Below are 26,670 nucleotides of genomic sequence, written 5' to 3'. Positions count from 1 at the left end.
GTTTGCAATCTCCATACATACAGCATGGTTATCAAATGCACTGGCTTGCTGAAAAGCAACAGCTGTTAATTTTGCCTTTTAAAGAGAGGCTATTTCTATTCACTTCTATCTCCAGAATACTTTTTTCTTTAAGAAAATGGGATCTTCCCATCATTCAAACAGAGCATATTATCCTATCTATTGTAGGTGCTACATATTGTAGGGATGTTTGAAGGGTTGGATTTTTTTCTTCAAATGCTGTTAAGCCCCAGAAAACTTAATAATGCTTTGAAGAAAGTTATTATCATCTATTATTTTATAGTTACAAACCTCTCCAACAGAATTAATTTATCTGTAGAGCCAGAACAAATTTGGGATTACGTCCTCCTTGTCAAGTATGACTACTTTTGGAAACAAATTCCAACAACTGTGAGCAGGAGAAACCTACAATTTTCAGATTATCTCAGTTTGGAATAAATTAGAAATAGGTTTCCAGCCTTAGGCAATGCAATTTCCACATATACAAGTGTACTCTAAATAATTTTTGATCATTACTAACTTATGACTGAAATTATGCTGTTCTGAGTAACACAGCACACAACCACCCAGTGGAAGATGAAGATTTTACACAAGGCATACCACGGACCTGTTGATATTATTCTCTAGTTGTGTTTCTGCTCACCCTCCCCATTCTGGAGAAATACTAGTGATACTGTAAAGATATGCAAAAAGTTCAGGGCTTGAACTTAGTTGAGACACCCATACTTTCTCAACGAAGTTCTCAATTCTCAAAGCACCTCTAAATCTGAAGCCATCTATTAGAAGATAAAATACTCCACTTACAGCCATAAAACACTGTTCAAAATAATAACAAAACATCCCAAAGGCTTACAAACTCAGGTTAATGAAAATGTGATAGTCTATGCTAAGAGATCTACTTGCAAATACACATATCATGCATTAACTCTGCACTTAAACATTTTCTAGAAGCCTTGGTTTTACACTTGAACAGCACTCTGGATTCTGTGTATCTTAAACCAGCGTGGAGATCCTGGCCTCACTGAAGCAACTGGAAATTTTTTTATTGCCTTCAACTTTGATTACAAGGAACTAAACCCCATTCTTGCCCAGACATGGAACTGCCCACTGCTCCCAGTACAGAGGGCAACCACAGTGCCACAGCTGTCAGGAGCTCCACTGTGACACACAGAGTGGCTTCAGAGTCCCTCTAGACAGACAGGGGGCTGTGCATCCTGCTAATGCCACCTCATGCCCTGCTGTAGGGCATGTGCAGGATGCAGGTGATGCAAACGCAGGACTCCTGCATCAACTTTTATTAATACACGCTCACGCTTTTCTATTCTTATTTAATAGTTTAATTCATAGGTGTTAACGAGATTAGAATGCAGTAATGTGACAGTGGCTAACCTATTTTAGGAAGTGGGTTAGAGGAGGAGGTTTGAGGTCCTTATCTCCAGTGATGTTGAAAACACAGGACAATTTCTGTGTCTGAGTAATAACTATCAACAGTTAGGAAAAAAATGTGATCTTGAGGGGCAAAGCAAAAACCTACTCCCATGGCTTCAGGAGCAGCTGAATTGTTGGATGCTTTCACTTACTACTTCTGAATCCCAGCACTGCAATACAGGAGAGGTGGAAGAAACTACCAAGGTCCTGCAGTGCTTTGAAGACTAAAATAGGTGTAATTACCTTTGCATGCAAACCTACAAAGGATACAAATCAAATTATCATCCAGTTCAGCTTTCAAATCTAATCACAGAAGTAGGTAATTCTACAGTCTGTTGCAATAATGAATTTCAAAAGCTATGTATAACATTTAGTTACACATCCATCCATTCGGAATGTACGGATATGCAACCGTCCATACAAAAATGGACCTGTCAGTAATTTCATTAAGCATGCCTGTGCTGACACAATAACAAGCTTCAATAAAAAATTAAAGCCGGAAGGTTTGGCATTAAATATATTTATTTCCTACAGGGTGCCCTTTCTTAAAAAAAAATTAAAGGGTGTATTCATTATTACTTAGGTCCTGCTTGTCAGGAAGGTATTCTTTTAGTTTTCTGTTGCAAGGTATGATCTTACACAAACTGTGTTTATTTTGCAGTAAATGAGAAAAACCAAATCACAGTCAGGTTTGAAGCCTCAGATCCTCACCTAAAAGTCCCCCTCAAAAAAGGCCAAAGGATTTTCTCTCATGCAGGCTTTACTTCACACCAGATGAGAGAAATAAGAATTTATACCAAAAGAAAAGCAGATTTTGACTCCTTTCTTTTGCACGCCACATACGACTAAAGCGGCGCACGCGTTCATAGTTCAGGGGAGAACACGGAACAGGAAAGCACAGGCTGAGGACCAGAGGCTGTGCTGGCAGTGCAAACACCCTCAGCAAACACAGCCACAGCGCTGGGCCTCCACCAGAGACTCCAACAAGGACCCAGCCAGGAAAGAGGATCCCTGGTTTTCTGCAGGAACGGCAGAGGTCAGCAACAATTCCTCCATGAGTGCAAAAAAGGTACGGAGTGTGACACAGCAGCCCCTCCAAATCAAGCTACAAGTTTGTTCTTCTCTTGAACAAGAGAATCTGGGACTTTCTGTTAAAGTTTGCAGCAAGCGTAGGTATCATCAAATCCTTGTGTCCTTATGTCTTCCCTACACATAAAAAGAAAATAATACTGCTTATTTATCCAATTATTAATATTTTTACTGTTACTTTATCCAATATTTAAATTCTCTCTGTATAATAAATATAGCCAAGTTATAATTCTTATTTCCAGATCTACTTTATTATTTTCCCAGCTGACTGCACCTCAGCATGCAGAAAAACTACTCTGTGCTATGACAGTGAAACATATACAATAAACAGGAAGGATGTTCTCCTTCTTCCTTTTGGCATATTTAAAATCTCTGCTATCTTACAGTTACACCCCAACTTGTCAGAAAGGGCCAGGATCACTACCTGTACTTGAGAAAAGTGGAAAGAGAATTTCTCAGCCAAGTGTGGCTGTGGCCACCCAAGCAGTACATTTACCAGTTTCATTTGAAAATGTGTTTAGGCACCACTGAAGGCAGCTCTTCAGCCTGCACCATCCCCTGAAACCACAACACACCCGTCGCTAAGAAGCAGCTGTAAACTGCAGGGAAAAGCTCTTTGGCGAGGAATTACAACGAGTTTGAGCACAGTAAGGCATGATATGATCTGATGCAACTTTTTAACCTCTCTTTCCAGGAAGGAGAGTAACGAGAACCAGCAAGTATTCCTTACTTGCCTCCTGTGACACCCTGCAGGAGGGCTTATGGACACAGAGAGAACTCTGAGCCTCCCTTGGTGCATCTGTCCTTATCCTACATTCGGGCATGTGCTCTGCTCTGCCCCATTTTTCTAGAGAAAGGGCTAAGAAGATGCGCTGACTGACGTAAACGTGGCTAAGTGAATTCCCAAGTACCAGAATCTTTCAGAGTGGCCCGCTTCTAGATGTCATGTCAGACAAGTACTACCAGACACTTTCCAATATTAAACGATCTCAACCGTGACATGGCTCATTTATGTGCAGAGCATCTTATAAGAATTTTCAACAAAAATGATGAACGCAATCAAAACCATCCGGAAATTACTTATGGATGCGCTCCCGCAGCTCTGTTTGCCCCTGTGCAATCATGAGTGCTAGTATATTTCAGACCTGATCATTGCATTCTACTATTGTGCATGAAAAAGCTTGTGTTCTTTTTTCCTTTAAATGAAACATCAATAAAGGTGCATTAAGAGCACTGCCTTTGTCTAAACACCGGGACGATGCCGTCTGCAAAACAAAAGAGTGCCTGGAAAGGCAGTTTACAGCTAACAATAGGGAAACAGCTCCTAAGCAAAAAGCCCACTTCCATGCCATAAAAATATAAATCCTGAAGCAGACAGAAAAAATAAAAAAGAGTTGGTGTTCTCCTCCAATTACAGTATATTATGTCTCCTAAGTAATAGAGAGACTAAAAGCTTAAAATACTCAAGTGAACGAACAGAAGAGCAGAACTACTGGGGGGGATTCCGGGGATGGCAAGAGCACCCTGGTTATTTCCAGCGAGATGCATGTGGATGCCGTGCCGGGACTACCCTTGTACATCTGCTCCTATTTTCCTCCAGGCGGACTAAGCGTCCCGGAGGGAAGCTCGGGGGTCAGGCGGGCCCACTGGCGGGACACCCCAGCAGCTCGCGTGGGCAGCCCCACGCAGGTTGCATAAGCCCCGCCGCAGCGGAGCGTTACCCGGGAGCGGCTCGCACGGGTGGGCTGCACCGGCAACGCCACGGCACAGCCATCAGAAGCGTCGCCGCTTTCCTGCTGTCGCCGGGCGGCGGGGGCAGCCCGGAGCCGCGGCCCGCCCTCCCAGACCCCTCACGGGCGGGCACCCACCTGCTCCTCCGGGCGCCGCCGGTGCCGGGCGGCCGCCGCCCCCGCTTCCCGCTCGCATTCCCCGAGCGGCGCTGGCGGCGGGAGCTGCGCCGCCGAGCCCATGGCTGCTCCGCGCCGAGCGGGACCGAGCGCTGCCCGCGCTCCCGCCTGCCGGGGCGGGACGGGGCCGTCACGGGGTCCGGGGGAGCGGCGGCACGGAGGGAGGAACGGAGGGAGGGAGGGCGGCGCCGCGGGAGCGGGGGGCGGCCCCTGGCAGCGGCCCCGCGGCGGGGATGGGGGGCCCGGGGCGGGGAGCCTCCAGCTGCCGCCTCGGGCGGGGCGGGCGCTTGCTGCTCGTTGGGGCGAAAAATAAACCGGCCCAAGCGCCCGATTTCTAAGGCTTTTGTTAAAAGCAGGAAGTGCCAGGTGTTAATAAAGCGTTAATGTTAGCGCCACTCCTCGTTGGTGTGTCCCTGGGGAGGAACGGCTGCCTCTTGGCAGTGTGAGATGTGGCATTCGCTGTTCCCCCCTCGGGAAAGGGGAAACACTCTTCCGAAGCTGCTTGCATCGTGTCTTCTGTTTTCTAAAAGGAACTAATGCACACCAGGAAGAAGGAAACGCAACAGCGGACCCCAAAGATAAGACTTAGTGTATGAATGCCAGGGAAGGTTTAGATTGGATTTTAGGAAAAAAATCTTCATTGAAAGGGTGGTCAAGCATTGGAACAGGCTGCCGGGTGAAATCACCATCCCTGGAAGTATTAAAAGATGTGTAGATGTGGCACTTGGGAACACAGTTCGGTGGTGAACTTGGCAGTGCTGGGTTAACAGAGTCAGTGGTCTTAAAGCTCTTTTCCAAGAGATTCTCTGATTCTGTGTTCGTGAAGTGCCTCTGGCTCCCGCTTTGAGCACACCCTCCCTCTGTAGAGAGCCCTCACTCCTGCCAGCCCTGCATACCTTATCCATGCTGTCCACCCCAGCACAGGAAGAACAGAGTCTGAAAGTGATGCTGGATTTCTGTGTGGCATTCCCAAGCTTGGTGGGACCACTGTTGTCATCCTTATGCATCTTTTCTCCTCATGCAGTTCATGCACTGTTGGTGGCAGGTCTGCTTGGCTCAGTTTTCGTTCCATAAGCAATCAGTGGAGGTGCTAACAGGTTGTGTAACAGCAGGATTCAGCGGCAATCAGACATCTGGATTAATATTATATGGCTTTCTGGTGGCTGGGTGTGGGTCCCACTATAATTTGGAGCAAATTCTACCTGTTTGCTTTTCCTGTCATTACTCTAGGGCAATAAACAGCAGTAGCTGTTTGTAGCACGCCTAAAACCACCACAAAAGCCACTCAGTGTGCTGTGGCAGTCACACCTTCAGGCTACAAGCAAATGTTCTTCATAAGTGGGGGGCAACACGTAAGCCGCTGCACTTGCCAGGCCCCTCAGTTTGGCTGCAGGGGCTGAGGCCAGCACAGGACAGCTGGGACTGAGCACTGGGGGAAGAGGCCACTGCTCTGCCCGCCCTGCTCGGCTGTGGCTTCTCATCCCGATGGAACAACTGGCCCAATCTGCTCCCCAAGGTGCAGGGTGGCCAAAAGCAGTTTGCCCTGAAGGCCTGACTAACTGCTTGACCAGAGTTCTCATTCCATAATCCATTTGTTTGTCAGTAGTTTTTCTTAGGAACAGGGAGAGGCTTGAAGAACTATCACACTGTTTAGACAGAGACCATAAACTGTTGCAGTCCTGCTGGCATGCAAAATTACTGGACACAAGAAAAAATCCTATGGGCTTCACCACCAGGCACTGTGGTGATACATCTCTGTGCACAATATGACTGCTCAGCAGCAGTGTAGTAAAACATCCCCGAGGTTCTCTGCTCTGTGGGCGATTTGTGAAGAAATGGAGTGTCACACATAGTACCGACATTCTGTAAAAGCCCTCTGGGAAAAAAGTCTTAATTTAAGCATAGATTAGGTGCCTATTTCAGTGAACTTTTCAATACACTTACATCCATAAACCTGTGCTGGGTTGTGGATCACAAAAACAAGCATTAGAAATTTTTTAGAAAATGTTTATGCTGAGGCCACCACGGCTCTTCACAGCCCAGCCTCTGACCCCACTGCCTCCTGGGGACCAGTGATCATCCTGCCAGGAGTAGTAAAATGTGTTGGCTCGCTTGGTGCTGCTCTTTCTTCCTCACATATGCAGTCCCACTGGCTTGATGTTATCTCCCTGTAGACAAAGATTCTTCCATTAATTTTGCAGTGAAGGAAAGTTTGTCATATTTCTTAAAAAGCCACACTCCTTCCTACTGCAGCTGGCAGCCTTTGACTGCTTCTTCACATTGAGCAACTCAGGCAGTGGAACTGCCTCGGGCTCCCTGGCACTCTCCACGTGTGAAGGCACCTCTGGGATAACAGATCCAGTGCTCAGGGAAAGAACAGGGACTCAGAAGCTCTTACTGAGCTTCTTCTTACTCTCAGGATGCATTCACCATTGCAACCTGTGCAACTTCACTAACCTTAAAGAAACCTGTTCCTCTTCATAGCAAATGTTCTCATGGCAACCTTTAGCTCTTCTCAAGGTGAGCTTTCTGAGGCTTCGTGTGCTCTGTGCACCGGTGCCTGGGTCTGTGAATGTAGCTGAGCTACTGCAAACTGCTCTGTTTTTCCTTTGTCTTACTGAAATTTGGATTTTTTTCCTGACATTTGGAATTGTCTGGTAGCTTCATAAGGATCTAATCACAAGCTGAAGGATCTCTCACCAAAAGAGACCCCCACAACTTAGCAACTTTCCTTTCAAGATCACTGTCTGAAGGAAGTTCCCCACCCCCAAAATCCTCTGGACATGGCTGACTTTCTGATGGTGTCTTCTCCCAATAGCAATGTTTTCAGAAAATGCAAGGGTAAATCTCAGTGTAATTTAAGTGACAGGCAAAAAAGCAACATGCCAAAAAAAAAAAAAAAGACAAAAAAGAAAAAAAAAAGAAGCAGAGATGGAAGCTAAAGGGAAGATACTGTGAAATAATTGTTTCGTATGGGGCAACTTCTAATTGATTTATAAATGTGTGTACAGACAAAATATCTCCCAAGGAATAAATAGAGCTCACCTTGCACAACTCTGTTATTTGAGGGTCACTACAAAGAGTCAGAACCTCATGCTAAAAATCTGTAATTAAAGGGGTTTTGTGAAAAGCAGGTGCTTGTAGCTGGAGGAAGACTGATTGCTGCAGCTTTGCTGAGAGGCAGGACAGGCTGAGCCCTCTGGCCTTGCTGAAATACAGCTCTAGGCTGCAAAACACAGACACAGCTGGAATGAGTGGGACCAAACTCCCTCTATCTGGCTCCGACCAAAGCCAATAGTAGGTGGTGGGGAGAGGGTAACAGATGCAGCAGTGATACTTCTTGAGAGTATTCTTTGGCTTCCAGGAGTCTGAGGTTCAGAGACTTCCTGATCCCGGGTGCAGTTGGGTAATGAGAGCAGTATTTTAAAGGCAGCAGAGGAAGGCATGCTACCACAGGGATCACATGCAGCTGAGTCACACAGAGTGCTTCTATCGGTCTTGTTGCCCAGGGAAATGTATCCCATTCACCCTGCACTTTTATTTTCATGCCCATGGCATTCAGTCGTGTCTTCTCGGGCTGCTGTCATGGGCAGTGTCCCCCTCTAGGGCAGGGCAGTGAGCCCCTCTCTAGGGACATCAGCTGCTCCTGCCTCAGGACTTGCCCATCCCAGCTACCTGCCTAAGGGCATGGAGGCAAAGCTGAAGCCTGCCAGAGTGAAGGCTGTGGTTTGATAATACAAGAAAACCAGGTTTTGGCCATTTAATTCCAGATCAAAAAGGACATTGCCATGTTGCACACAGACTCCTTCCTGGTTCAAACGGGTCAAACATTTTTGATGGATTAGCACTGTGTATAAAGGTTTTATACCAGAGCAGGCACTGTGTGTTCTCTCTCCCACCTGGTAGAAAGCTGGCATGAACAGCCACCATCAGCCTAAAATCAGGCACCATAAACCAGACAATTCAACAGACACATGGCTCTGTGCCTGCATCTGCTCCAGACCAAGCCTTTGGAGCTATTCCCAACACAAAACTCATCCTTGTGGAGACTCAGAAGGAACAGGAATTAGATATAGTGGATGTCCAGAGTTCTCACCTCCTTGCTACCTGCCACTTCCTATCAGTGGCAACTCAGCTAACTTCCTTTAATAAGTATGTGGTTAAGAACTTCAGAGAAAAAAAAAAAAAAACCCCAAACGAAAAAACCCAACCAAAACTTTTTCCCTTCTTTATATGCATCCAACAGATGTAACTGACTTCAGTATGAGATTCACTCAGATTGCTGACTGCACAGTTTAATCCAAATCTTTTCAATCTCCAGAGTTCATCTAAATATTAAAAGGCTTGGAAAAAACAGAGATTCTTTAAAGCTCGGTTAATGGAAACTTTTGTCATAACTGGTAAAAGGTCAATGTGGTTTTATACAGTATAATGGATTTACTGATGAATGGAACATTTCAAACTCTCTGATAGGTTTTATCTACTTTATATTCCAGATGTTAATATAAGTAAATTCTCTAAACTCTCAGACAATTTGTCCAGTATGACCATGCAGCTTATGATGGTCATTGCAGCTCTTACATGGATTTTTGAAGTAAAGCTGTTAAATTTTGTAATTTCCTTAGATCCTTCAAGCATATTAAGAAATACAAGAAAGGGCTTTTCCAGCACCAGATACAAAGTGGACTGGAAGAAATTGGAATTCAAAACATGAAAATATATTAAAGGATACTGAATAAAAATGAAATGAAACAATTAATTTGGTTCCTTTTTCTTCCATGTATAATGACAAAAGGACATTGAAGATCACTTCACATTAGCAATATCTTTCTCCAGTAGTTGATAAGTATCATGAAATCTCATTTAAGGGTCAAAGCAAAATATACATAGGCTCATATACATGGGCTCAGAAAGGCAGAAACAAAACAGTAACAGAGAAGTTCTATTACAGAAAGGTCACCTGGAGCACTCCTAGGCATTGCAGGGTGGTTTTCTATAGTACCTTTTCTAATGTTTTTGCCAGTATATATTTTTTAAATGTTTCAAGTAAATTCTGCCATTTCCCTTGGATATTATTTCACAGTATGAAAAACATCTGACAAAAGGCTCTTTCCTGGCTATCAAGTATAAAAATTTCATTTTTATTTCATTCTATTTTTAGGTGAGGTTAATTTCTCATCCTTGATGAGAGGCTGATTTTGTGCATAGCCTGCTTGAATGATCAATATTTACCTCCACCCTATTGGAATTAGTAGGCTTTCAAAACAAAATTTTAAAACTTAAATTTGCTTACTTCAGTTGCTCTGATCTTTTGTAATTTATTACCTTTCGTCTTGGCTACCACCTCAGAAGTGAGTTTTGATTTTCTGATCTTGCCATGAGCCTTTTATAAGCATTTACTCCACTGCAGTGTAAGCTCAAAGCAGGCAAAAAATATTTTGAAAATGGACAGTCCAAATTCACAACAGGGTATTTATTTATTTATTACTTCAGGACGTGGGAAGTATGGGTCCAGTTTGCTGCTTGCTGCTACTCATAAATCTCTTGTGCTTCCAGCAGTTTTCCACAGGAATAGAACCCTTTTCTTTTTGCAGTCCTTTTTTTGCTGTGTTCCATAGCAATAAGACTTTTCTCTCAGTTCATCTGGAAGCTGAAATAAATCTGACATGGTGCTAATATGATGCTTTATCTTTACAGTGCCACCACACCAGTGTCACAGGTCCCTCTCCCTGCCTCTCCCTTCCTCATCCATCCCTGTGGCCCATTGCCCTGCCACAGCTGCAGGTGCATGGAGGACGCTGCTGTGGGCCTGGAGAGGAACATACTGCCCAAGTATGACAAAGAGCTTGTGATCATTCCTAGCCCAGTCCCACAAACAGTTTTGTTGCCACTAAGCCAGGATGGAGCTTTGAGTCAGAGGAACAGAAACAAATGGCTCGAGGCATGAGAAAGAGAAGGGAGAGGAAAACTCTTAATAAGGCACTGGTGCTGAACACTCCACACTCTGAATCTATGACCTCATCCTCAATATTTAATGATGCTTGCTCTCCTCCACTGAGAATCTCTTTGTGTTTATATGAAAAAAAAAACAACCCTTTTTTGGTTTTGTTTTTGTTTTAAGGACAAGGATATTCAGCCAGTGGGGTACTTTAATAAGTTTGGACTCATAATGCAAAATTTGTTAGGCTAAAATAAACCCTTAGCTTTCCTTAATGTGCTGTCATTTGTCCAAGTGCAAGTAAGGACAGGCTAGAATAGTAGGCTGCTGCTTGCAGGGTTTGTGTGTGCATGTGTTAAGTCTCATGTCAGATGAGTTAGGGTTTTGAGCAATTCTGAGCATAGAAAACTAAACTAGAGAAAGAACCAAGGGGATATGTGCCAGCAGAAGAGGCCCTTTGGTTAAAACTGGAAAAGATCACATTAATTCCTGATTAAAATCCTAAGCACCCAGGCAACCACAAGTGATTGTGGTAGCATGATTTTCTCAAAGAAATATCAATGAATATATATGTGCATGATGAGGAAGAGGGATGGCCTTGCTCAAAGGACTTCACTGAGAAAGCTTTCTGGCTCCCCAGAGTGGGCAGACGAACAGACACAGGGAGAAAGACTGGCAGAATCTCCAGACAATTCATGTTTTGTTTTTAGCCTGGCAATAGAGACTGCGTTTTATTTTGTGACAATAGCAGCCTGTGAGAAAGCTCCATGTGTGTGTGCATGTGTGCAAGACTCAAGCTGGGTCTGAGAGATCAGGGCTATGCTTGGTGGTGACTTGAGTTTATGTGGCTCCAGTTTCATTTGCTGTAATTGATTTAATGTGACTACAAATCTGACAAAGTTAATTCAAGAGAGTTATTAAAGATTCAGAAAGGCCTAAGTTATTTGGTTTAAACTTGATTTGTTTTTAACAAAGCCTGATTATTTGAAGCTGTCACGTATTCTTGTGCTTCAGGGAAGGGAGTAATAAATTCGGATTTTTATCTTGGACTAATTTAAGGTTTTCCATAAAACCCTGTGAATAATTCACAATGGATAATTTATTTGATTAATTTTACTTCACTTCTTTGCTAATTGTCCCCAGGCAGAGCAAGTTTTTCTCAAAAGTGTTTGTTATTAAAATTTATTTGCGAAGTCTTTCCTTTAAACAAAGTTTTGGATCTGCAGTTAATTCATGATGTCTGTGAATGCCTGTCGGTCCTCCTGTGAGACAGGAAGGTAGAGCTGGACACATTTTCCTGGCTAAGGTCCCTTGTTTACTGAGTATCCAGTCCCTCAACTGAGGACCCTCTCAAAGTACTTTGGAGGTCTCTTCTGACTTGTGTGAGGTGAGGAGAAAGCTAAAGTGATAAATACCACATCTGGTCAACCTGAAGATGTAGCTGGGAAGTGAACTGCATCCCAGTTGCACCACTGACTGGATAAAATGTCTGTCAGGAAAGGTAAAGACTGAACCCCTTGGCTGTTTCTGGGCTGTTCACCAAAATACTTGCCTTGCTTACCATTGCTGTATCCCTGAAGAGAGGATGCCAGAGTCATGAACTTAGTCACAGAATGTTTAGACAGCTAAGGTTGCAGATAATGCAACATCAGGCTTTTCAAAAGTGTCCTGAGATGTTTGTGAAAGTGACAGGGAACACCTACTGGTACCTTTGGGCACCTAAATAACCTCTGAATATGATTAAAATTAATATGAACCATCATACTTTGGAATTTTTCTGCTTTTTTTTCAAGCCCTAGCTACATTTCACTATGACTAAACCAGACCCTTCCTAAGGGCCAGATTATAACACTTAGTTCTTGGACAAGAAGAAATTATTACAGATCAAGTCTTTAATAATTTAAACTACAGAGAGTAATAAAAACTGATATTTCTCTATCGGATTACAAAACAACACAAAGCAATGCAGCAGAGACCTGCTGTGATGACAGGCTGAACTTCAACTAAGAGGCAAGACTTAATTACACTGCCCCAGCCTGGGTTCAGAGTAAACTGAAGACTACTATATGATTAACTCCTCTGTGCTTCAGTAAGAGAAAGGGAGATTGCAAAATAGAAGCATCTGGCACCTCTCAGAACGTAATTAAAGAAATGCAAAGAAGCTACTATTGCTATTATAATTTCTCCTTGGGGCAAGAAAAGACAAATGTATTAAATAGGAAAGGAGAAACTCTGAAATATTAAGGAACCCTCCCCAAACAAATACTGAATAACTGAGTTTTTCATGGCTGTTAAGCCTTCTGTTCCTTATCTCCTGAGCAAATTGGCTTAGATATTATATACTAAGATACTGAGAATACTGAAATTGCTTGAAAATTGCTATTTTTTAAAAACTTTGTTTTTCCTTTCACATCAGTGTTGGAAAGTGAGTGTAAAATATTATTATGGACCTACATTAAAACAGCAGCTGTTAAGCCATTAAAAGTGCTCAGGGATTGTGATTCGGCTTCAGTGAATGCCTAGTTGACTTATTGCCTAATTATGGAGAGCTGGTGTACTTAATAAAAAAATCTAACTGAAGTATTTAGCTTTTAAAATACCCTAGGATTTTTCCCCCTTATCAGATTATTTTTGTACTTCATGTTCAGGGAGACATCCAAACAGAACAGAGCAAATTTATTGTTCCCAAAGAAGTGCAAATCTGTTCTGGTACTGCATGACTGTTAGAAAAAGAAAAGAAACTGGCTAATTCCAAAGGGAAAAACAATGGAAAAGGAAAGTTACTAAAAGCTTTTCTAAAAGCTGTTTCATGTTCTTGTTTGTTCTTGTTTGCATCCTCATTTCTCCTTTTTTAATTACTATAACTGCAAGTGTATAACTTTCAAAAATATCAAAATATAATAGCACTGGAGTAAAGGTATTTTATTTATTTTTAATGGGGTTTTCACTCTGGACAGTTATCCTGAAACATGCATAGTAGGACAGCTTAATCCAGACCAGTCTCATGGAGATCAGCCCATCAGACCAGCTCTGCTCATCTAACAGATGCTAAAACAGCCTTGGGGCAGTGATTCTAAATTAAATTAAGACATCTAGTCAAAAAAAGAGTCAAGCTGTTGAACTCATGCCTGTTTTCAATTCAAAGGTTTTTTTAAAGTATATGATGACCTTCTTTGGACAAATTCAGCATCCCGTAGCCTTTCCTCCTAAGCACAGTTCCAGCAGGACCCAAAGGCAGCTTTCAGGATGAAATGTGCTGCTGGTGCTCCACGGGGCTGCAGCAATAGCAGCCAGGGGTGCCAGGAAACAGCACTTCGAGGAGGGTGTTTAGAGTGTGTTTCTTAGAGAGGAGAGCTGGCACTAAAAGCTACATATGTCACACAAGGCTGGCATGATGTTGCCTTTGACACTGATCATTTGAAATGTGCTACTTTACATGAAGTGCCACACCTGGAACCTCAACCTGAACTCACTGACTGTAGAAGTTCTGTCAGCTTCTTCACTATCATATGAGTGAGGGTGTGATCAAGCAAAAGAATAATAAGAATGTGTGTTGCTTCAAAGCAGCAAAGGCTGATTGTGCAAAGCAAAAATGTCCTTATTTTTTAGAGAGAAAATGTCAGAAATTTTAAGAAAATTTAAGTTATGCTGAACTGTTCCTAAGTATATTATCTATTAAAGCTTCTGTTCTTTAACATTTGGAAATGCATGCTCTGTGAAATTAAACTAAACCCCATTCAAATGAACATATTTTCGCAATTCAATGTCTTTCCCATTTATTTTCTTCATTTTGAGTTTCTCATCAAGTTATATGATCATTAGTTTTTCAATTAGAATTTCCCATCCTTCCTGTCTGATTGTTTTTTTTTTCTTTTTATGCCATATGAGAGATTTTGTAACTTAATGAACTTTATAGAGAGGCACTTCTGCAAACCACAGTATAAAACTATGAGGTTGTGTGCTAAGAAGCTGCACTGAATTTTGACTGTGGTCATCATTGTTTTGTGCAATTGTTTAGAAATTGCTATGGCATATGTGTGAGTCTGTGAAACCACTGAATTCTTTAAAATATCAAATAGTGCTTATCACTATAAGAAACCCTTTGTTGATCAAGGCAGACAAAATTATAGACATTATGAAACTTACTGGTGTATTCTGCTTACAGATGCACAGTATTGATAAACCCCTAGTCTTGTAAAAAAATGTATGTAAACTTAAATTTTGCTTTTAGTCCTTGCCTTGGCATGGAAAAATACATTGTTATTTGCAACTTCAGGACTGGAGTAGGAACCAAGTGATCTCTTTTCTTTGGAGGGAGATCTGAAAGAATATATATGCCTGGAAAGAGATGTCAAGAAAATTGGTCTGTGATTCTTTAGTACTGTGGTTCCTCTGAGATCCTGGGCCCAGAGTCCAGCACTGAGTGGCATTAGGAGTAGTCTCAAAACATGCAGAGGACTGCCTGCTTCTCATCACCTTAAAATGTTTCTGTATGCCCATGTCTTAGCATCATCTCTCATTCTCAACCTCTCCTCCTTTCTCAGTAGGAGCACATTCTCATGCCTGGCTTTTTCTCCCCTCCTCTTTCCCTTTTGGAGAAACAATCATAAAACTCTCAACTACTTAATTTCTTTTCTTTTTCATGGTTCAGAGATTGGTGTTTTGCAATTAATCAGACCGCTGTTCAGGAACCAAATTCTTTAGCATCTCAGAAATACAGGCTGAAAAATTGGGGGGTGGGGGTGGTGAATGGCCTAGTTTTGGTTACCATAATTATAAAGTATAGTCTTATTCTCAATTTTAGAGTACTGTTCCTGTAGTACTTTTTGGAATTTATTTGGTACAGGCAAGAATTTTTCCCCTCTAATTCCTTTTGTAAATCTTTCTAATACTAATTCTGGGTTGAGGGACAAGTAAGGACTAGGGTGGAACTAGCAAGAAAGGAGGTATGAAGGGAGGCAGAGATAACAGCAAAGAGAAGGTTAGAAATTGTTCCTTTGTGGAAAGATTTGACATAAGAAGTTCCTCTGAGATGTATAATGAAGCTCTGTGCAGGGGCCCTCGAACACTTTGTGTGGCTGGATAATTAGAATCATACAACTCCATTATGAGGTTGCAAGGCATTGCAGGTAGAGCAGATTTTAAGATAAGTACCCCTGCCTTTGTGGGCAAGATGAGTGCCAGTTTTCATGATAGTATTTGTATTTAACAACTCAGCTAAAACTCCTCGTGAGAGCTCTAGCAAAATGTTTCAGATCAGAAGTAGCAACAGCATGACTCCAGGATGCTGTTATGTTTCTTGGAATTGCTTATTACTGGACCTGCTTGTTTCTTTGACTACAAACTAAGTGAACCTATTGTTTCCAGTTCAGTGTCTGCTTCCAGTGATGGTATGGGGTCAGCCAGATTCCTCCTGCATGGTGTACATTAGCACACAATTGCACTTCCTAGAACAGCCAATTTAGGCAAATTCCCTGGAAGAAGTTTTCCTTAAGAGAAACAAATGAGACTTTAAAGTGAATTTCATGCATTGACAGGATGAAGCCTTTTGTTCTTTCTAAGAAAGACAGCTAGATACCTCATGTACTGTTTTCTTGTAAGTGCTCTTACAATCATTACTTGTCCTTTTTCCAGTTCACTTACAAGCTTTTCAGCAGAACAAAACTAGACAGGGTTGAGGAAATGTTCAATAGTTGCACATGTATTGCACTAAGGAGACAGAAAGTTCCCTTATTTTAACAAACAGTAAAGAGTATAGTGAGGTCTCTGGGAAGCCTGGAAAGTAGATGGACTAGCAAACCACAAATGGTTCTAAATGACCTTTGATGAAAAAGGAACGGAAATATAAGGCCAAAAAGTGGATTGGCTGGTCAGGAAATAAAAGCTCTTCTGTAGTTCCATGCCATTAATGCAATATTCCTTAATTACCAACTGAAACAGTGTCACAGACCTGTCCTAGCACAAAGGCCTTGGCAGCTCTTCTCTATGATCTCACTGAGTTGCTTCTGGGAAAGTAATTTCTATGGAAAGCAAGGAAAGAACTGAGTGGATCTTGTGGTAAGATCTGAAGTTGTCTATCCAGGACTGTATTGGCTGGGAGTTCTGCTGTGCACTGGCTGCTGACACATGAGGTGGATTTATTTCCATGGATAAAGAGTTTCAGCTTCCATCAGTATATTGCATGTCATACCTGACATTTACCTAGACATACTCATATTAATCATGCACAGAATAGAATTAAAAAAAAAATTGAAAAGCATTCAACTACACTTGTTGCAGAGATGACTGGCAAAAGAACAGTCTCCAAATTCCAGCTGTGTTGCCCTCACCACAAATAATTTTTTCCTCATTTATGCCATACAGATGTCTTCATGTTGTACCAATTCCTCAGCCTAACTCTCAGCTGGTATGCTGGAGAAGGGACATCAAGCAATGGGTGTGTGGGATTAAAAGAGAACAAAAATAAAGGTTTAAAATTTCTATGCTTGGCTATTTTACATCACTGCAGGAAGCTCTGGCAGGCTGAATTGTCCTGCTTGTTTGGCTTATTCATTGTCCAAAACTCTGAGTTTGTGCCACTCAGTGGCTGTCACCTTTTCCATTTCCCTTCTATGTAGAATTACATATAAATAATTCACAATCACTCATGTAGCTTGTCTAACAAACAGAGACAAGAAAAGTAGTCTGTCCTGCAACACTGCAAGGGTATTTTGTTTTCCTAATACTTCCACTTATTTGAGGCCAGGTCACCTTCCTTTTAAGTCAATGACAGAAATTCTATTCCCTAAGTTAAGATCAAAAGAACCTCCCTAGAAGAGAACTGGGTAGATTACATTTCCACAAACAGAGAGATCCTTGCTCAATAACACCTTACAGTTCATATAATCATTACCTGAAGTTTATTTTTGCCTTCACGTGATTTTTAAACATAGAAGCCCAATGCCCAAGTGCCACCTCGTGGACAAAATGATTTTTTTTACTGTCCTCGTCTAACCTTGTGTGCTAAAATTCCTCTTCCAGCAAGACCTGAGTTACAAAAGCCTCTAGGGAAGAGACCTAAATCAAGCAATTAATTTTGTCTCTATAATTAAATTTATCTCTATATATCTAGCTCTACATATAGATACATTGGCTTATAAAAAAATCCCAAAACCCACAACCAGACACAATGTGCACATCTATTGCTTCTTGCCCCTGACAGCTCCTGCCCTACAGAGACCTGACAGTTGTAGCAGGAGCAGCTTTGGTGGCAGGCACACAGAAAGCCAACAATTAAAAGCCATGTAGTGCAAACAGCTGGAAACTCATTTTCCTGAGGAGGAATCCTTTCCTCCACCTAGCTGTTGTCACTGTTGGCTGCAGAAGTAGTTTTTACTACTCCTGTTTTCCTCTAAGATTCTGCAAGAGTCTGATTTTTTGCTAAGTTGTATATTCCTGCTAAGATCCATGGCATGGAGTTTGGAAGAAATGGGAAAACCTGGGATTCCTGAAGGATTTACTTGTTCAAACTCAATACACCAATGGGCTTTATTTTGTGAACTTAGCCAGGTACAAGAATTTCAGCAGTGAATATGAAATAGATGCCTGAAGGCTTAATGTACGTGAATCTGTTCAGCTGAGCAAAATAAACTATTCACTGCCGAGTCCATGAATGTTTGGGGCACAAGAGCTTTCCAGGAAGATGCAAGACTCTCTTTATGGGGCATTTGTAACATTTTTTTTTTTTTTTTTGTAATGATGACAACATAGATAAATCAAATATCACAGCTGAAGCCCTTCAACAAAGTATGTTTTTAAAAATTATTCTATCTCAAACTATAACTATGTTAAAATGGAGATCCCATTCACAGTAAGAGTGTGCTCAATCCCTGGTTATGCTCAACATGAATACTAGTGTCCTTGAACATGGGAATTTCTCTGCTCTTCACTATATTTGGCAACACTGCTACTGTGTGGAAAATTAATATATAATATAATATATTATAATATTTTATTTTAAAATGACAATCCTATTAACATACACAACTCTTATGTACCTACCCATACATAAAATGTAGTGGAGTTTCACTGTGACTCATTTAGACCTCAGCCACTAGGCGGTAGTATAAGATTAAGTCATGCAACAATATCTGGTTGTTTTGTTTTCATTTTGCAGCAAACTTCAAAACACATCCCAGCACCATAGGAAACAATGTAAAACACTCCTCTCTTTATTTATCAAATCAGCAAGACTCTGAACAAAATTATGGCTCAAAGATTCACTTAACTGTGGATCAAATGCATTATTTGAAGCTGATCAACCACCAGGACAATAACACCTTCCCCCATCTTTTTCCCTCAACTTATCAGTTTGTGAATAGTAACCAAATACATTTTAATAATTGAGGAATCTTATTTAGAATAAAAAAACTACAATATAATCAAGTTCTTCATACTCTGCTGTGAATTTCACACTGGAGCTGAATGAGATGAACTCATTATATAGGAGAAGGAGAAGTATATATATATAAATATATATGAGAAGTTCCTTTTCAGAGAATCACAGAATGGCTGAGATAAAAGACACCTCTGGAGGTCATCTAGTCCATGCCTGGTCAAGCAGGACCATGTCCAGCTTGCTTCTGAGAATCTCCAAGGATGGAGACTCCTCAACACCTCTGGGCAACTTATGCCATTTTTTGACAACCTTGGAGTAAAAAGAAGCTTCCTTGTGCTCTTGTGCTTAGATTTGGTGTTTGGTGTTTTCTTTTTTAATTTTTAATTTTTTAAAATTTTTATTTATGCTTTATTGCCTCCTGTCAGTAAGCATGACTGAAGAGAGCCTGGCTCTTTCTTTATTCCCTCTCATTAGGTATTAATATACATTGAAACAATTTCATTGAAATTTTGGCAAATGTTTTAGATGAATATGGAAATTTCAATCTGCGTCTAATATGACAAATTAATTTTATAGGTGCAGAATGACAAAAAAGAAGATTCCATGACCACAGGGTACAATACTGAGTGCATTTTGGGAAGCTACCAGCTGTAATGAAATCAGTCATCCTGGTTTGCTGCACCTGCTGTGTTTGACTTCAGCAGCTCATGTGATAATATGGTTGGTTGAATGCCTTCACTGCTAAAAAGGATATGCCAAAGTGAATTTGGGTAAGCAACAAAAAGAATAGATATGCAGCATTTTGGCTGCTTTTCACACAAATGAAACAATCTGATCTTTTTGCAATACCACCTGGGAGCCCTGAATTCATATTTTATTGAGATTCCTCATCTAATGTTCTTTTGTTCTGCTAAAATACCTGGGACTACTGTTTATTGTAGGGCTGTACTGCAATCTCTCTCTTGATTTTATTTTTTAATGATAGGGGAATGCAAGGAGATAATGAGGAAGAAAGCTATTTTGTAGATTTTAATAAATTAAAGTATTTTCTCCAGTGAGAAGAGGAATGCAGTACATTATTAGGAGGACTAAAAAGCTTTCCTTAATTTATCCTTATTTTGCTAAGAAAAGACTAACTTTCCCTAGCAGTATATATTAATTGTTTTAAGGGTTGCCAATATCTTTATTAATGTACATTTTGTACAGGGTTGTTTACATCCACAGTACCGCAAAGTGAATTTTAGACCAAGACTGGAAATAAGCCACAAAGTCCAAAGTAAAACAGTAAGGTGTTTTAATCTCAGGGTTTGTTTTTAGTCTGTTACACAGAGAGGAGCCAAAAGCTACAGAAGATTGTGGCCTCACCCTTTTTGAAGAATAAATTCTATGAATGTTCTCATTTAGCTGGAGTTCTGCCCTTTAAATACAAACAAAGTCATGAAAGTTGATGCTTTTTAGTTCTGAAGTCAATATATTGGTATGCATAACTTAGCGAGCATAAAAACTGTAATTATCCTCCAGCTAAACCTATCTCAGTCTTACACAACCTTTCCCACAGATACTGATTTCTACTAGCTTATTTTCAACCTAAATTTGAACCAGCCTTGATCAATGTTTGCCAAACCTACCAGGGCTTTGTACATTTCTTATTTTTGCACAGTGTTTTTGAATTATGGGACCTGATCTCTCAAGGAAAATGGAAAGGCTCCCAGCACCTCTAATAGTTCAGGATGAGGTCATACACACTATTATGTAAGTAACTTTTTTTCTTCTCCTTTCATCCATTTTAACCTGATGCAAGTCAAGAGTCCTCAAGACCCATTTCCTTTTTCTTTTCTATTATTTTTGGAGGAACTTCATGCCATGTGTTCTGTTGAACTATAACATGAAGACGGATGCTGTAGGGGGAGTCTTACAAAACCCAAAAAAACCCAATAAAAAGAAAAAAAAAAGCAACCCCAAAAAACACCCAAACTGTCCTTTGTTTTTACTCATGAAGAAATTTCAGTCTGAATAGGTCATGGTAAGAACAACAAATAATGTAGATGCTGCAGTTCTTTGTGCTCTGTGATAGTATAGCTATTTCCTGGGTCTGTAGGTATTGATATATTACTTAAAAATGCTTGTGGTTCTTTCCATAAAATAATAACATTAAACCCTTGCATCTTAATATATTACCTTGAAAACTCAAAGAGTCAATAGTTATTTTGGGAGGCTATCCAAAGGTTAACCAGATAAATTTAAAATTATGGTCATAAATAATCTAAACAATGACCAGCCGTAGAAACAGATGGTGCTTCTGGAAGGGCCCAAACCATTTCCACCCTTAATTCAATGTAAACCTCCTGTTTGGAGCTCTGGAGCTGAGGTCTTTTGTGCCTGCCTTTATATCCTTAATTTCTTCAAAGGTGAGATTTGTGACACAATGTGTGAAGCTTCTTTAATAAGAAACAATGCCATGCCCCTGTCTGCATGATTGACAGATGAACTGAGACAGCTCTCCCAAAATCAGAGAGAGTGATCATAGAGTTACACAAATTACAGCTGAACATAACAAGCCCGTTCAGGCTTCATTTCCACTGCCATTTGCTTATCATTTGTAGCACAGATCAGTTCCTGTTATGGCATTATGAACTGTTAGTTTAACTTGCTATTATGGATTACTCCATGTCTAAAAGCAATCAGATTTGGTACCCACCTCTGATATTTCTATAGTTGTGGGTTTTTTTAAGTACAGCTTTATTTACTTTAGTTACTAGATTTGGCAGAATCCGATGCTTTGTGCCTGAAAGCTACAAGTTACTGAGGTGAATGCTCTGAAACACTCACCTGAGCAAAATAACTCAAATAATACAGCTCTGCAGGGGCTGGGTTTTTAGACAGCATGAAGGTTACCTGAATGATGATTAACCCTCTAAAGGAGCAGTGGTGGTGAGTTCCAGCATATCTATTCCCAGATTTAGGGCTTTTTTTAATGCCAGTTCCTGCCAGGAGAAAAAATAAAGAAAAAAAAAAGAAAAAAAAGAGTGGGTGTAGGTTTAATGCTAGGATGTGTTCACTAGGCATGTTCTTGCCAAAAACCCTCTTTATGGAACAAAAAAATCATTACATCATAATAATTTTAAAGAATTATGTGAAGTAAGTGCAGGATATGCTCACTCCATGTAATTTATTAGTTCCTGTTCTTCATCAATCTTTCAGTCTCTTCTGCAACAGCTTATTTTTTACTTCCATGGTACTGAGGTCTCCCATTCCAAAAGGAGGTAAAGGTATCCAAAGTGAGAAAAAAATGTCTGAGAATTTATGAACTAGATACATGGAGACATAAAACACCATTAAAATCCAAAGAAATGGTAAAATAATTAAACTCTGGGGCAGCGTGAGTTAAAAGCATTTCCTCCTCTTTACAAAATACCCTAGAAAGAAAATTCAAGAGTCAGTTGCATAAACCTACTTTTGCTCTAAAGTGGTTGATTATGGTTGTCTTTTTGTCTCAGTCAAGAGCCAGAAAACAGCTTCATTTATTTGATTGTTTTGTACTGTTTCGGGATATTTGTAACTATTGATAAAACATGCAAGTCAGTGGGTGGAGATAGTTAGTACAGAATAATTCCTAATGAGTCATTGGAAAGGAGGAAAAAAATCTATTTTGTAACTCCTTATAGAGTCAAGGCAGCATAGCAACATTTGCAGCTCCACAGACTAGATGATGTAGCTGTGGAGTTTAAGGTCTGTTTCTTGAAAGAGTTGAAAGTAAATACCTTTCAGGATAAAGGAGTTAATATGTTTTACAGAACATGGGAAGGGGAGATGAACACAGAAAGAGAGAAAGAAAGCATATGTGGAGGAAATAAATCTGTCTAGATGCCTGGAGTACTCTGGAGAAGTTAAGTTTTAAAAGCTTGCATAAGAATAGCTTCCAAATATTTGTGTCAAAAGCTTCTGTCACTAAGGCATCTGAATTTTAAAACAATACTAAATAAATATACCTTCACAATACTTTGAAAGAGAAAGAACTGAGCTACAGGGCCAGTGAAAGCTTGATTTCCATTTCCCTTCAAGTACAGAGTCATGGATGTGAGAGAAAGTGCTTCCTGTTCACAGCAAGAGCAGTGGGAGATTTGAGCAGCCCCCAGCTTGTGCCTGGTCCTGCTTCTCCTGGGGAGCAGCTGGGAGTCAGAAATGGGACCCAGCATTGTGTACATGGAAAGCAGTGTGTCCCTCAAAGCCGGAGCTGCTGAGTGACATTTCTGTACCCCACACACACTTACCAGTTTGTATTGGCCAATATTGTCCATCACTGTTGTGGCCCTTGTCACTTAAGTCACTGTTCATTATTATCTTCTTATGAGTGAGCAATGCAGAATTACATTCCAGCATACAGCATGAAATACTTGCTGGCCCTCTGAAGCAACTTCTCTAGATGAAAACTGGACTGATCTGATGGCTCTGTGGACAGTGAGCTCCTCTGAGAATTGAATGAGGTGGATTTTCTCTACAAGAATTATTAACTCCCAAATGCTTCAGGGCAAAATGCGATTACTGTGTCTTACTGCACATCTCAGAGCTTAACGGAGCATTTGGTGTTCAGAGGATGAGTAATTTCTGTTACAGGAGTGATTTTCCTGAGGGCTCTCTAAATTGATGTGAGCTTTCCTAAGCAGTCTGTGTGCTATTGCTAAGTTTGCCTTAGAGCCTTGTGCAATAGTGCCTTATCTCGAGTTGTGCTCCTGTACACCACTGAAATATAAATATTTCCTAACAATGTGCTGGCAAGTCAGAATGATTCAGAGCATTGGTGGCATCCTGAGGGAGGGCCAGGCACTCCAACACCTTCTCTGTATCCTGGGAGCTGGTACTGAGAGAGTGCCTGGTCTGCTTTGCCTGATTTGCCTCCAAAGAGTCTGTGAGTTCTCTTATGCTTTGCGGTTCTCTCATTCCTGATGGATGAACTCAGCACAGTTGATCCAGAGAAGGGAATTTCAGTTCTGATGATTTTGCAAGGTTTTTTATACATAGACTTGAATACATATCACAGGATCTCAGAATGGTTAAGTTTGGAAGGGTCTACAATTGTAGTCACCTTGTCCAACCACCCTGATCAAGCAGGGCAATCCCAGAGGACATGGCACAGGATTGTGTCCAGAAGGTTCTTGAGTATCTCCAGTGAGGGAGAATCCACAACCTCTCTGGGCAACCTGTGCCAGGGCTCAGTCACCTGCACAATAAAAATGTTTTTAACTCATGTTCAGGTGGAATTTCCTGTGCATCAGTTTCTGCCCACTGGCTCTTCTTCCATTGCTCAGCACCACTGAGAAGAGCCTGAATCAATCTTCTTGGCACCCCCACTTTAGATATTTATACACACTGATAAAATCCCCTCTCAGGGGTTTCCCTGTCTCCTCTTGTGGCTGAACAAGCCCAGCTCCCTCAGCCTTTCTGGATAAAAGAGATGTTCTGGTCCCCTCATCATTTTTGTTGCCCTCCACTGGACATATTCCAGGAGCTCCATGTCTCTCTTGTGCTGAGGAGCCCAGAACTGGACACAGCACTCCAGATGTGCCTCACCAGGGCTGAGCAGAGGGGCAGGATCATGTCCCTCAACCTGCTGGCAATGCTATTCCTAATGCACTCCAGAATACCACTGGCCTTGGCTGGCTCATATACATATGTAGAAATAGAGATTGATATCTGTTTCTGCAGTGACTAAAGGAAGAGGAGAAGGAATAGGAATAATGAAAGAAACAGAAATATATCAAATATATCAAAAAATTATGAAAGATCAGATTCTACATTACCAAAAGTCAACTCTATCTTGACAGTGAAGACTTGGCAACAGCAGGAAACATCAGGCTTTTGTTTCATTGCATCAGTTCCAAGATTATAAACAGAACATTTTCCTAGATATTCTTCCAATATGAGATAAGCCTGAGAAGCAGGCCAGTATGAACAGTGTTTAGCTTTCCTATGCAGGAAGAGGCTGGGTGTGTACTTTAAACCTTATCTTTTCACTATGCACTATCTAAACAGAAACATCTTAAGAGAGTTTTCAGTGTCAGGACACCACTCCTGCATCTCCTTTGCTGGTAGTATTACTGAAAATATTGAATTGTTATTGTTATTTCCACACAGGATGTGGAAATGACCGTTCTTTTCATTAAAATTGAAAAAAAAAATTAACCAAGACCAAGCAGGGAGGGTTTTTGTTCTGTCAAGTAGGAGAGCTTAAAATGTGTTAGCAGACTTGTTTGCAAAAAATTATTCCAGCTTTAAGAAGTAGTTTCAGTGATGCTGTCATAAACCCTTTTGCCAGAACTCTCATAAACAATCTAATGTGTCAATCCTAATTTCTGACAAATGATCACCATAGGACTATCTCAAAAGTATTTGAGTTCTCCTCCTCCTTACAAAAAACAAGGAGTGCACAATATGATACAGGTGTTAAATTAGCATGAGCATTTGTAGATGCCACCACTACAGCCATCTCACAATTATTTTTGGGTAAAAAAAATGAAAATAAATATCCAGTTGAAAATTAGACCAGAAAAGAATTTTCTTCCAGTGCACCTTCATTAATTCTATGGAATTACATTGAAACTAACAAGTTCAGCCAAATCGTCATACAATTAGAACAAAAATCACACTTCCCACACTTCTGCTGGTGTCAGAATTACAGCTGAAACAATTACTACATGAGATGATTTTTAAGTTCCATGAAAGCTGTGCTTACTGATTCAACACTACATTTTAAGTTTACAAATCCAGTGTCAGAAATCAATGGCATAATGTTCTTATAGTAATCTAGGGAAAAGCCTTTTCTAAACCTAATGTACATTGTATTTATTCCTAAAAATCTCATCAGCTAATCCCTTAGAAATAAACTCTTGTGCTATAGATGTCACGTATTTTCCTGTCTGTGCTTTCAATTTAAATGAATGCTTCCTTTTTTGAATTCTCCCACAGAGTATCTTTTACCTCTCAGCAGCCAAAGAAAAAGAGTTAACTTCCCAGGAAGATGGAAGACTCCTATCCAGAGTTTATAAAGAAAAGTATGGATGCATGCCTTGCACACCTTCTGCTGTGTACATGTTGCACAAAGGTCATGTAATTTCCAACAGCCTTACACTGGGCACCCAGTCTGCTACAGAGGGTCCAGTTGTGTGTGATGTTCATAAGCATCCATACCAAAAATTAATCTGTCATGGATTCTGCTTGCAGAGTTCAACAGAGCTTGGATTTGGTTTTTCAAGATTTGACACATAATCTCAATTAAAAAAAAATTAGACATATCTTCTTTATTGCCCTGTTCCTAAGAAAAGAGTGGGTAAGCATTAACTCTAGTATCATTTTAATCCCAAATCAATGACAGTATCTCTTTTATATCCATAATCTGTCTATTGCAAATACTTGTTCACTTATTTTTGTGCTGGAGATTTCTGCAATTTACTACCACAAGGGACCTATTTTTTCCTAATACAACTACATCTTGGCCACCTGTTATTTCATGCGACAGTCTGGGACAATTAAAATTGTACAACTAAGACAAAGAACATGTTTACAGATGGATTCATTTCTACAAAAATAATCTGAAGGTATTTTGAAAATTCATATGTTCACATAGACAATGGAGAATAATGAAAACCTTTTAATTTTTGGACTCTGTAAGGAAACTACCACCAATCCTTAGGGATGATGCCATTTGCACACCTCAAGCATTAATGGACCCTCCAGCTGCCCTCTGGTAGTGCAAGCAGTTACCCTGGCTGTGAAGCTACTGTGGCTCTCAGAAGGGCAGATCTACCACAAGATACTAGATGATTTTTCCATCAAGGCTGTTATTTTTCACTAGCAAATCATAAATAACGCACGTCCCTTTTCTACAGAAAAGTAGAAAATCCCATTAGATTAATATG

General features: G+C 40.7%; 1 protein-coding gene across 2 annotated transcripts in view; it reads right to left on the bottom strand.

The window, feature by feature from the left end:
- Positions 1-26,670, bottom strand: part of FAM241A (family with sequence similarity 241 member A) — a 140,122-nt gene that overhangs the window by 11,851 nt on the left and 101,601 nt on the right. Inside the window, exon 1 of one of the 2 annotated variants that reach the window (XM_064417218.1) lies at positions 4,404-4,616. The exons of the other annotated variant lie outside the window; for it this stretch is intronic. Coding sequence (XP_064273288.1) covers positions 4,404-4,505 — 102 coding nt within the window. The 5' untranslated portion in view covers positions 4,506-4,616. Of the gene's footprint in view, positions 1-4,403; positions 4,617-26,670 lie in introns of those variants that run through there. 2 annotated transcript variants of the gene reach the window in all.

Source organism: Passer domesticus, chromosome 4 (genome assembly GCF_036417665.1).
Source record: "Passer domesticus isolate bPasDom1 chromosome 4, bPasDom1.hap1, whole genome shotgun sequence".
Lineage (NCBI taxonomy): Eukaryota > Metazoa > Chordata > Aves > Passeriformes > Passeridae > Passer > Passer domesticus.
This window is presented reverse-complemented; position numbering and strand designations above follow the sequence as displayed.